The 12,105-nt window shown below is 28.5% G+C and overlaps 3 protein-coding genes across 5 annotated transcripts; 2 read left to right on the top strand and 1 right to left on the bottom strand.

Annotated features, from left to right (window-relative positions):
• The first annotated feature begins 390 nt into the window (after window positions 1-390).
• On the top strand, window positions 391-2,965 carry LOC119685653. Its single transcript, XM_038100002.1, has 4 exons — window positions 391-518; window positions 583-697; window positions 759-932; window positions 2,472-2,965. The coding sequence occupies exons 1-4, from the start codon at window positions 423-425 to the stop codon at window positions 2,954-2,956; spliced, it is 870 nt and encodes a 289-aa protein (XP_037955930.1). The 5' UTR covers window positions 391-422; the 3' UTR covers window positions 2,957-2,965.
• Window positions 2,966-3,601: 636 nt separating this feature from the next.
• Window positions 3,602-4,994, bottom strand: LOC119681107. 2 transcript variants are annotated; one of them, XM_038094184.1, is made up of 4 exons: window positions 4,892-4,994; window positions 4,462-4,610; window positions 4,321-4,408; window positions 3,602-4,263 (listed from the first exon to the last, which is right to left on the bottom strand). In XM_038094184.1, exons 2-4 carry the CDS (start codon window positions 4,588-4,590, stop codon window positions 3,803-3,805), a joined length of 678 nt encoding a protein of 225 aa, XP_037950112.1. In that variant the 5' UTR covers window positions 4,591-4,610; window positions 4,892-4,994; the 3' UTR covers window positions 3,602-3,802. The 2 variants fall into 2 exon arrangements, with proteins under 2 accessions (XP_037950112.1, XP_037950113.1); XM_038094185.1 differs by lacking the exon at window positions 4,892-4,994 and adding an exon at window positions 4,796-4,831.
• Window positions 4,995-6,039: 1,045 nt separating this feature from the next.
• On the top strand, window positions 6,040-10,136 carry LOC119679473 (ubiquitin thioesterase trabid). Of its 2 annotated transcripts, none has more exons than XM_038091847.1 (10): window positions 6,040-6,059; window positions 6,546-6,745; window positions 6,803-7,430; window positions 7,483-7,690; window positions 7,761-7,868; window positions 7,935-8,553; window positions 9,139-9,383; window positions 9,440-9,651; window positions 9,708-9,856; window positions 9,909-10,136. In XM_038091847.1, exons 2-10 carry the CDS (start codon window positions 6,615-6,617, stop codon window positions 9,991-9,993), a joined length of 2,385 nt encoding a protein of 794 aa, XP_037947775.1. In that variant the 5' UTR covers window positions 6,040-6,059; window positions 6,546-6,614; the 3' UTR covers window positions 9,994-10,136. The 2 variants fall into 2 exon arrangements, with proteins under 2 accessions (XP_037947775.1, XP_037947776.1); XM_038091848.1 differs by lacking the exon at window positions 6,040-6,059 and adding an exon at window positions 6,471-6,489.
• Window positions 10,137-12,105: the final 1,969 nt, after the last annotated feature.

Here is a 12,105-nt window from a genome sequence, read left to right on the forward strand (position 1 = left end):
GGTATATTACAGTAAAAAATAAGTTTAAATATATTTGACAATCACCTTTTTTATTTATTCTTAGACTTATCAAAAAATGTCTGTTAATGTTTAGTCATTAGACATATTTCACAAAATTTCGAGCTAACTATGACTCAGAAGTACACCTATAATATTTTTTAGGTACATAAAAGCATCATAATTCGGTATGAGCATTTTTCTTGAGTTCGTTACTTGTGCTGATGCCTGTAAGTCTCTCTTCAATATCCAAAGAATATTTCACTATCTACTACAAAACAAAAGAAGAATTTATTGAATCAATAAATGTCAAAAACTGTAAGATAAGATAAGAGTGTTAAAGTTTCTTGTCATTTTGAATACTTTAAAGTTAATATCTCATAGGCCACGAACATTTATAGTTCTGAATACACGTTTATTGAGCCATGGCTAAAATAAAAACCCAATTTATTGGTTCAATTTGTATTGTATCAGGTGTGTCATGTATTCTTTCGTTATTAGGACTCACAACAAATAATTGGGTATAACTTTTTATTAAAAAGTACAACTAATGACTTAAATGGAAATGTTTATTATTTATTTTAGCTTGATGCAACTGCAGTTTTCACAGAACGTTTGCAAAGTCGCGTCAACTACGGGCTCTTCTCAGGTACTCTATTGCGCCAACAACTGGCAGCAACTCTTCAATTTAATTTAGCCAGTGAGTATTATCATTTTTAAAACAATTATAATTATAATTTATAAAATTATATTTTAAACAGTTGTTTGCAATTTTAAGGAGGGTGTATGCATGTATAGTTGTCAAAGAGAACAATTGCAACGAGAACGTGAACTAAACAAAATTTTAAATGGTACTTTTGGGTTAGAACCGTGCGAACAAGCTATTTCTAAAAGACTCTATAGTGAAAATAAAAACAATAACATTTACCAAAACAGTAAGTACATAAAATATATTTTCTATAATTTTTGTAATGTGACCAACAGTGATAGTTCTTCAAAATACTTAATTCTTTCACTTGCGGAGTGAATCTGAAATTTTTTTTATCAGACATTTGTATTTCTGGCAATAATTGATTGAAGTTGAAAAGTTGAGACCATAAATAAAGAATAAAGACTTTTCATTTAAAGACACATAAATGGCGTACCTTCAGAAAATTTACTACTAATAAGTAAACAAACTTTTTACCTTGGATATCCTTGTCCAAAATCCTCTCCTTCCCTCTCAAAAGGATGGATTTTTTAAATATATCTTAAAATGGATTTTTTTTACAGGGTTTCAAGAAATATTAGAATTAGCCCAACTTTTAAGAGGCAAGTCGAAAAATTTTGAGAAGAATTTTTAAGGTAAAAGTATTTATCTATTTATTCGTAATAAATTTGATGAAGACATGAAATTTGAATCCTTTAAAATTAAAATTTCATGTTAAGATTGTCAAACCATAATTTTTTAACTTTAACCCGTTATTGGCCTCAAATCAACCTCGGTGTGAGACTGGAACTAATTACATCTACCTAAAACATAACTAAAACTAGTCATTGAACCATAAAGTCGAAAGCTAAAACAGTATTTCAAGAATCGAGGGAAATGGAGACATTAGAATATCGAAAAGCTGAGTATTTAGATAAGAAATATATATAAGTCAAATTTGCAAAACAAGTGAGGGGAAAAGAGAAAGGGATTACTGACTAAGACTCAGACAATTATGTTCATAGGGTTGCTATTCACACGATTGTAAAACAGAAGAGACGCAGACGATGTCGTCTTGATAAAGGGCTAGGAATTGAGGAGACTTGTACATTCGGTTATAAAGTAAGTCAAGGTGGAAAAAATTCAAGTTTTATTTTTGCCGTAGTGTAATTATTGTTTTTTTACTATTCATGTAAAGAAAAACTTTAATCAGGACATTATATTTCATGATTGAAGCACAGTGTTAATAAAACATTATATGTTTTAAGTTACTCCTGTCGCCATAGGGATTCACTCACACCGGGTAATTCATTGTTGTGTTGTGTCCAACGATATACCAAAGCAATAATATTATCAACTATATTACTAGTATTGATGTCATAGTGAACAAAATTGTTGTATTTATAATACGTAAATTCTTTGTTTGAAAGTTATGCTCTTATTTATTGCCATAACAATTAAAATTAAATTCCTCAAATACAGTAAAAAAGTGGAAAAATAAAATTATGTATATATTAAATATAATGCACATTGAAATTCTGTTAACTTTAACATCAATTAGGGACATATTATGCAAAAGAATCCCACGTTTGCGGGTGCTTAAGATGCAAATTAAAAAATTAAAAGCAACAACAAATGTAATGACTGACGATCATTTGATTGTATGCATAATATGGACCTTAAAAATTATTTAATCTTAAAAACTTAAAAAAGCATATTCAGTAGAGATAGCAAATATTGTATTTAATCACATTTTATGCAGCTTCAGCAATAATATTCTTTTTAGATGTTACATTTTCCGTGAGTAAGAGGAACACTGACATGAGGTCACATTTCATACCAGTCGGATTTTGGATAAGTACTCTAATATTTACTGTCCTGACAAATGTTTTTACTTTAAGCTCGTTTGTTTTTGCTTTAATTAATTTTTACACAAATCCTATAGAACAAATTTATAACATATTTGGGTTATATATATGGAATGGATCAGCTATAGTTTTTTCACTATTAACATTATCAACTTGGAGCGCATTATTTAACGTTTATCTCAAAAATAACATATCCATCACAGACACCATGCGGCTGGAATTAACATTTTCATCGGAAAATCATGCAAATTTGAATTATTCATTTTACATATTACTGGCGGTATTTAGTTTAAATGTAATTAACATTATATTACTAAACGTCAGTCGATATTTAATGCAAAAAGCGTGTCATATAAGTACGATAAATTTGGAACAAACCGATGCTCCACTACAATTTTATTAAACATAATATTCTGAATATGTCAATAATTGATACAACAAATAATTCATATGATTTTAAACTTAATTTGGTTTCATAATGCAAAACTCAAAATTTTGAAAATATATATTAAAAATTAAAATACGTATTAAATTATTTTTAACTAAAAATATTTTAGACGGATTCGAATAGCAAACAAAAGAGAGAGACAAAAATTTTAGTTAATTTATTGAAATTTGACTGACCATACAACGCTGTTTCGAGTATTAACAAGTACTCACCATCAGTAGAATTGCAGGAAATATAAACAATAATATTGTTCAGAAAAACATTTGCTTCTTTGTAAAATTGCACCCAAAAAAGGCGCTTTACATATAGTAAGTAAAAAATATGCATAACAGATGTCTCTACAAAAGAATAGCTTTGATACAAAAAATAGGCAACTTAATAAATTCACTTTCAATTCGTTGAACTTGTGTTTCCAAATAAAGCTGTAGTTTATAAGCTCGTTCTAATTTAAAGCACAGCAAGTGCTTTGGTTGGTGTCACTAATTAAATACAAATTTTTAAATAGTTTATTTTTGTCATAAAGGCGCATCACTCTCGGCAAGAATAAATTAACAATAAAAATATTTTATTTAATACAATTTATTTCGTTTTAAACCCATTTACAGAATAACTAACATATATTCACTGAGAAAGTACAAAATGAGTATATTTTACGTAAATAGTTTATACTTAAAATAATGTCGTAAGTTAACAGTACTATAAAGTATTTCCTTAAGATTTTAGGCAGTTAATTATTAGAAATTAATTACTGTTGAGATGCGTGAGGTTTTCCTTAAAAATTATATAGTAATATATATTTTGCTAGTAAAGCATAATGGCGCTTATATTCTTTTGTTCGCTTGGAGGCTCCAGTCTATGCCCATTGCGTACTTCCGACCGTCTAGCATATAGTAATATTATAAGATTAAGTAGTACAACTAATGTTGATGCGATCACTAAATAGAAACTATAACCTAAATATGCAAGGCCATGACTATACCACTTAAGTTCAATATCCTTCACAGTAAGAACATTGTGTATGAGATATTGATAAAAATGGACAAGCCAAGTTATAAAAGCAACAACTTGTGTGACTGCAGCAGATATATTTGATGCAAAAAGTAATACCATACTTGGACGTTTTCTTGCTGCAGAAGCCGCTTTGAGGACTGCTGCAATTGCACCAATTGCACAACTCAACAAAGCAAATCCGGTACTAAGTGTAGTTATTAACCATAACCAAAAGTTCATTGTATCAGGTTCCGTTTGTAATAATGTGTAAACTTAAAACAAGTGATTTCTTTATAAAACAATAAAAAAATATTTTTGAAATGCGTTACCATTAACAGAGGTAGTCCTTAACCCAATGCCAGAATCCAAATCTATATTGCCGTAAAATAATCCATAATTTACTTCACCTTTTGATTCCTTTAAATAATATTTATTAATATCTTATTATTCAGAATGAAAAATATATATACCGGAGCAGTACTACGACGTGGTGTAGCTCGAACCCAGTGATTCGTTGTGAGGCTTACGAGTAATAAACCAAGAGCTACACAACTTCCAAAAAATGTTGAAAATATAAGTGCCCTTGTCCGAATATTCATTTTCTCTGGAACTATTTACACTATAAATTATATAAATTATTTCGAATTTTAAAAAGTATTTGATTTATTTTTTAAGTTATAATTTATATATGAGTAATAAGATGCAATGCCTTCAGTCCACAAAAAACTTAGAAAACAAACTTTTAAATTGTACTATATCAAAAATAAGTACATTTATTAAATGTAGTTATTATAAAAGTAATACTTAGTTATCGAAGCTCTTATTTAATAATTGTTGTTTAATAATAACAAAGCAACTATATTTATGAATATAAAGAAATTTATTTTTTATTTTTCGTACACAAAAGTCTATTTTTGTTTTTGCTGATCTTTGTTCTTCGTCCGCCTTTTTCTTTGTTTATCAAAAAGTTACCAGACAATGAAACTCGTTCAGTTTGTAAATTTAGTGTATAAATTGTATAAAATAATTAAATATTATTTTTGTATACGTTACACATTCATAAAATTTGTTTTTTCACCACAAAATGTACGTGAAATAATAATTTTTGTCTATTGTTGTTATATTTTTCATTATCGCATACAAGATACTCTATAGCACTTATTTCGATAATTGAATAGAGTTGTATTTTCCACATACCTTAAAATACAAACACTAAATGGCAATTTAAAACACACACTTAAGTGTTAATTTAATACTAAGGTGATATTAATTAATTTAAAATGTTAAGTTACACTCTAGTGTTCTATATCGAAAACTTAAGGGTTACTTAATTTAAGAGTTCCTTGCGAAACTTGCTTTGATTATATGACAATCACAGCTGTTTGCTTCTAATTTTAAGCCGCTATAATTATTTTCATATAATCAATTAAATCTAATTTAAATGGTAACTGATTTAAGCAATCTATAATTTATTTGTTAATTTTGTAATTGTGTATTTTATATAAACTCTGTGAAAGAAATACAATTAAAACGAAGTAAAATATAAATAGAAAATAAAAAAGTATCCGATGTTAGTGTTAGATAGTGTGATATCAATAAAACTACCATTTCGATTTACTTTTAGCACTATCAAACCGAAATTTATTTTGTTTTTATTTTTCTCTGACAGATCGTCTGACAAAATATACTGGAAAGTGTCAATTAGGTATACATGTATATATCTGATAGAATAACATTATTTTTGTGTCTAAATACTATTAAATAAAATATAAAGAATAAAGAAATAGATATAAGAAAGTAAAAAATGTTAATTTTATATATTTATGATAAATTGGAAAGTCAAAAAAATACTGCAGCAAGTGAAAATGAGTTTTTCATATATATATTACGATATGGTAAACATATACTAGACAAACTTTCTGGCAACACCATACATATGTCATGTGAAAGAAGAAATTAGTGGCAGCTTATAAAAATATTTTTCTGCCATATATTTCATATTACCCAGAGAAATATTTGTTGTTAATTAACTTGCTTTAAATTGGTTACTTAAATATATAGAAATTTGGTAAATAATTTTTAATAATTAAAAGAATAAAATGGAATTGAGCAGTAATTGTGTTTTAAACAGTTGATCTAAACATTCAGTGAAAGTTTCTGCTTTGTTTTGTAATTGTTTGTGTTGTAATTGTAAATATATAGCTATTCATATCGTACATCTTTTTTAAGTTATTTTCGTTTTCTACATATACGTATAATTTTAAATAAACTAAAAACAAAGTGATGTGTGAAAACTGATTTGTGCGAGATTTTGTATTTTGTATGACAATGCCATTGTTAAAATTTCCTTAAATAACTACCATTGATTCCCAGATTTTATATTTTACCAGGGTCAAGGGTACTAATGAATTAATTATTTTATTTTAAAAAGATTTTATTATCACAAAAGGAATTTAATGTATATAACAACCGTTATGTACTGAAAAACAAACTTAATAGTAACCACAATTAAATTTACTGTAAAGAAAAATTTTTTATGAATACTCAATTAAAGGGGAGCTGATAACTTTAAACAGCAGTATTTACTGGCAAATTTTGAGACATCCTTGTTCGCACTCAAAAAATGTGCGATTCAAGCGAAGAAAAAGTGCATAAATGGACCTGTGATTACTGTACGTATGAAAATTTTCCATCGTCCATAAAATGTACAATGTGCAAGGGGTCCAAACCTCTTCTTAATGAAGATATTTTTCGGTAAGAAAAAACTCAGTTTCAGTTTAAATTGTATTCATTAAAATTTACTTTCCATAGACTAAGTCCTCCACAAACTGTATTTGAAAATGATGAAGAACGAGGCGCTATGGCTGACGTTGAGGCATCTACTAATAATGCGTGCTGCACACAAAACCGACCAGATACAAACATAACTCCTCAGTATTCATCAGCCGATGCGAAATGGGCTTGTAAGATGTGTACCTATTTAAATTGGCCCCGTAGCTTAAGCTGTGTACAATGTTATACTAAACGTGGTGCTGTTACAGATATTATAGACGTGGCTTCGACTGATTCGCAAGAAGAGGCTTCTTCTAGTATAATAAACGATAATGATACTCCGAGTACATTTAATAAAAATAATAAAGAATCGTTGACTGTAAATCGAATTCAAGATTGTATGAAAAGTATGCAAATGAACTCAAAGGACTTAGAGTTGAATGCCAGTAATATAATGGATTTGCAAATGAATTCAGAGAGTAATATTGATCAAGTTGGTATTAGACAATATAATTGTAACGTTGGGGCTGCATCAAATCGCAGCACAAGTCCTTTTGAACAATCTACTACTACCCATCTCAACAACATTGCCAATTCATCTCAAACTCAACAGAACTCTTCTCTTTCGCTGCAACAGCATTGTTATGTTAAAAAGTGGGCGTGCAATGTAAGTAATAAAAAATTGCATATTTTTCTTCATTCACATATGATTCACATAGATATGTACTTATGAAAATTGGCCTAAGAGTCTAAAATGTTCAATGTGTGGCAAAACGAGAGAAGTAAATACCAATATTTTAGTAACAACAGATTGTGAATCAACACAAATCTCGTCCATGTGTAACAATTTTTTAAACGAAGAAGATAAAAATGAAGGCACTGTGTCTACAAATAATTCCTTTAATAATAAACACGTCTATCAACTAGGTAAAATACATCAAAAATGTTTATAAACATGGCAATTTCTTTTTTGTAATATATACATTATCTATTAAAGGTTCTTCTGAAACCATAAATAACTGTGATACAATTCAAGAGCGTCAAGAACGGCGACAAAGACAAATTAGGCGACAAGTTGATTGGCAGTGGTTGAATGCTTGCCTAGGTAAGAATATATAATTTATCTATAATATTATATTAAAATTGCTCAATAAATTATATTATTTCTTAGGTGTAGTAGAAAATGATTATAGTGCAGTCGAAGCCTATTTATCTTGTGGAGGTAATCCTGCACGTTCACTAACGAGTACTGAGATAGCAGCGTTAAATCGAAATTCTGCTTTTGATGTTGGTCATACTCTAATACATTTGGCAATACGTTTTCATAGAGAAGAAATGTTACCAATGTTATTAGCACAGATTTCTGGCACAGGTCCAGGTATTAAACGCGTACCTTCGTATGTAGCTCCTGATCTCGCATCAGATATTCGAAGGCATTTTTCGAATATGTTGCGTTTACGAAAATCAGTTCTTAATTTTTACTACGTTCAAGAACATGCGACTTTTGCCTTACCTGTAGATATTGAAGAATTACCAATACCTATACAAGAACAGCTTTACGATGAATTATTGGATCGTGATGCTCAGAAACAACTAGAAAATCCGCCACCTGCACTTAATTGGTCGAATGAAATAACTGCACGTCTAGGTTCCCGATTATTAGTTCTATGGAATCGTAGTGCTGGTGATTGTTTGCTTGACTCTGCTATGCAAGCTACATGGGGAGTGTTTGATCGTGATAATACATTGCGACGTGCGTTAGCGGATAGTTTACATCAAAGTGGATCTGTGTATGAAAATATTATAGATAGAAAACGCGCAGAAATATGATTATATTATATTCAATATAATATAATGATTTTTCAGTTATTACTTATATAACCATTACATACATTTGTAACACCATATATAACATTTTGGGTTCATTTAACATACTGTTGATATCAATTGTTTGTTATTATTTGCAATATTTATATGGAGTTTGATACGTGCTTGGTAATTCGGTACATTAATAAAACATTATATATGTATATATGTTTTTGTAAAAGTACGCCAAGTTACTGATACATCGCCCGATAAATTTTTCGGTATTTCATAAAACAGCATCTGATTCTTATAAGTAAGAAATTAGTTTTTGTTTTTATTATTTAAGATTCTTATATCATTATCAAGAGAGAATAAAAAAGATGCGTTTAGAAGTATCATTTTTATCTAAATATCCGCAATAAATTTTTATTGCAATACATTTTTAGTAACTAGATATATAACTAACATTATTTTACGTTTTTAAAAAGATGTAATTTAGCTCTACAAAAAAAAAATCAACATTTGCTTATTTGATCGTACTTTAAATTTTTATTTTATTTATTATCTAGTTTTTATGCGCGTTGGAGAGAATATGAAATGATACAGGCTTCTATGTTGCACTTTTCACTGGAAGAGGCTCAATGGGAAGAAGATTGGGCAACTTTGCTATCACTTGCCAGCCAACCTGGAGCTTCGCTAGAACAATTGCATATATTCGCTTTAGCTCACATCCTTCGTAGACCAATCATTGTATACGGTGTAAAATATGTAAAAAGTTTTCGTGGTGAAGATATTGGTTACGCTCGATTTGAAGGCAAGAATGATTTAAACACTCGCATAATTAAATTTCATAAATGTATACATTATTAGGTCTCTATCTACCATTATTTTGGGAAGTTAACTTTTGTATAAAATCCCCAATAGCACTGGGGTACACACGTGGTCATTTCAGTGCTCTAGTGCCAATGGAATCATACGTTCGAATTGATACGCGAAGAGAAGAACCTGAAAATGTAACATATTTACCATTAATGGATTGTGAATCCAAATTACTACCAATACATTTTTTAAAGCAGTGCGAGGTATTGTCAAATTTATATTTATTACAAACTATATTTAATATAAATTCTTTTATAAGATGGGTCGTGAGGAAGTGATTATGAGACAATGGCTTGATGTATGCGTGACAGAAGGTGGTCTCTTAGTAGCACAACAAAAACTACGAAAAAGACCTTTGTTAGTCGCACAGATGCTTGAAGAATGGCTTAATCATTATCGGAGAATAGCGTTAGTATTTTATATAGACTATCAAACAAAGCTAATTATCATTTTGAGATAGGCAAGTCATAACAGCCCCATTTGCAAGGCGACCACAACTAACAGGATATTCAAGTGATGGTGATGGTGACACTGATGAAGAATAAGTAATTTTTAAGCCCTGTATCATAATCCCATACATGATAATTCGAATTCGTTATGTTAAAGTAGTTTTCTAATACTGTTTAATTATACTACATTTACATAAAAGATTAAAAATTGATAAACGATTAAAAAATTAATGTAATTAAGCGAAATCATATATATATATATATATATATATATATGATATATATATATATATATATATGTGTATATTATATATATATATTATATATATGTATTTATATATATTTATATATAAATATATATATATATACATATATATAAATATATATATATACATATATATAGTTCAATAGAATACCATATCCGTTCAAAGTTTAACAACAACCATTTTATTAAATTTTTAAATAGAAAAAATTTTTAAACACAATTTATTTAAATTAATATAAAACGATTAAAAATTGGAGCGTTTGTCCTCAATAAAAAATTTTATTGCTCTCAAAATTTCGATGTAGAGGAAAAGAATCGTTAATATCCTACATCGTATAACAATGTTTTAATTTATGAGTCTCTCATAATTTTGCACACTTAATTAAGATTTTTATTAATTTATAAAATGTATATTTAAAATTGAATATAAGAAAATTTATAGTTGTTTAACAATTTTGGAATTTTAAATAATTATATATATATTTTTTGTTGGTAATGTTATTATAGAAATCGTATAATAAAAATATATAAAATAATAAATGTATGAAACATAATAAAATCCACATTCATATTAAAACAACAAAATTTATAGTTTAATTAATAAATTATTATAAGTCTTATTGTCGCTGTGACTGAAGCATATAAAATAAGACACTTGAATCAGTATATACACTCTTCATATTCATAAATGACTTAGCAATGTACGTTTGTCGGTAATATATTTGCTAACTGTTAAAGACTTATAATTATCTGAGTTTTCAAACTTCTATTTCGAAACACAACACCTATGTTGTACGTTGTTGGGCGATTTATTTGTCTATTACTCATAAATACATAAATACTCTTTAATATGGTATTTAAATTAATAGTAACACACCTCAAAGTTGGTTCTCACGTCTGGTGTCTTCATATATTTGTGCAACAGTGTAACTTATTACTATGTAACCCTCCCCAACCTTTCATGTTATCTGTTTTCAGGTCCCGGCGGGTTAGAACAACAACAACAACTATGTAACCAATTTTTGATGAATAATAGTTGCATTCTATATTTTGTATGACGACTGATTCCATTTAGTTATGCATATATAGTTTCTATAAACAAACATCCTTGATCGCAACGTTAAGTGTACGGTGAGTGCCATTTATTGATTTGAATGGACGTTCACCTCCGAAACGTAGGTTCTCACCTACATAGGTACTTACCTATAAGTTATGCATTTTTAAATTTACTTTTATTCGATTTTAATATTTTTTTATTTTTTCTCACTTTCTTACTTATTTGGCCATTTTAGACGTGAATCGTTCTTGGCCGCGTCTAGTAGCCTCAGCTACTAGGGTATCAGGGTATCGGGTTTCATGTTTGATGTTATCACTGGTTACCAAATAAACGTGTTTTTTTAAATAAGAGGGCTTAAATTAATAATTGATCATGACTTAGTTTTATTTTTCATAAAATGAAATTAATTGTATAAAATTTCATTTTAAAAATTGATATTAGCTTATAGAAATCGTAAATGTATAAAAATTAGAAAAAAAGGGAAGATAAAATTAATACAATAAAAATTTTTCTACATAAAAATTAATTAATTATTGTTCCAATTTGTTTAAAGGTATTATATAGATATTTAAGTAACAGCGAAAAAATATCAATATATCATTATATTTGTTATAATTTTTGAAACGGTATATGTAAGCTTTTTAAATGGTATTCAGTTCTGTCATGCAATTTTCGAATCGGTTAAATAAATAAGAGTTTGATTTTTACTACTTTTTGTAGAAGTTCGTTTTGCGAACGGCGTACATTTTGTATGTTGCAGCGCAGAAGTTACTGTACACAGAACATTTGTGTTGGTGAGTATCTGTGTGAATACTCTGTGCACGACAAAATTATTCGATTAAGATGCTCAGCAGTGCTATTTTTCCTCTCGATCGCAAAGGTCTTC

This window comes from Teleopsis dalmanni, chromosome 2 (assembly GCF_002237135.1).
Source record: "Teleopsis dalmanni isolate 2A chromosome 2, ASM223713v2, whole genome shotgun sequence".
Classification (NCBI taxonomy): Eukaryota; Metazoa; Arthropoda; class Insecta; order Diptera; family Diopsidae; genus Teleopsis; species Teleopsis dalmanni.

Coding starts and splice junctions, on each gene's coding strand:
- LOC119685653 (XM_038100002.1), top strand. CDS start 423: ATGGCTAAAATAAAAACCCAATTTATTGGTTCAATTTGTATTGTATCA. Junction 519..582: donor GACTCACAACAAATAATTGG/GTATAACTTTTT, acceptor TATTTATTTTAG/CTTGATGCAACTGCAGTTTT. Junction 933..2,471: donor CAATAACATTTACCAAAACA/GTAAGTACATAA, acceptor TATTCTTTTTAG/ATGTTACATTTTCCGTGAGT.
- LOC119681107 (XM_038094184.1), bottom strand. CDS start 4,590: ATGAATATTCGGACAAGGGCACTTATATTTTCAACATTTTTTGGAAGT. Junction 4,409..4,461: donor CACGTCGTAGTACTGCTCCG/GTATATATATTT, acceptor TATTATTTAAAG/GAATCAAAAGGTGAAGTAAA. Junction 4,264..4,320: donor AAGGACTACCTCTGTTAATG/GTAACGCATTTC, acceptor ACTTGTTTTAAG/TTTACACATTATTACAAACG.
- LOC119679473 (XM_038091847.1), top strand. CDS start 6,615: ATGTGCGATTCAAGCGAAGAAAAAGTGCATAAATGGACCTGTGATTAC. Junction 8,554..9,138: donor TTACATCAAAGTGGATCTGT/GTATGAAAATAT, acceptor TTTATTATCTAG/TTTTTATGCGCGTTGGAGAG. Junction 9,857..9,908: donor AATCATTATCGGAGAATAGC/GTTAGTATTTTA, acceptor ATTTTGAGATAG/GCAAGTCATAACAGCCCCAT.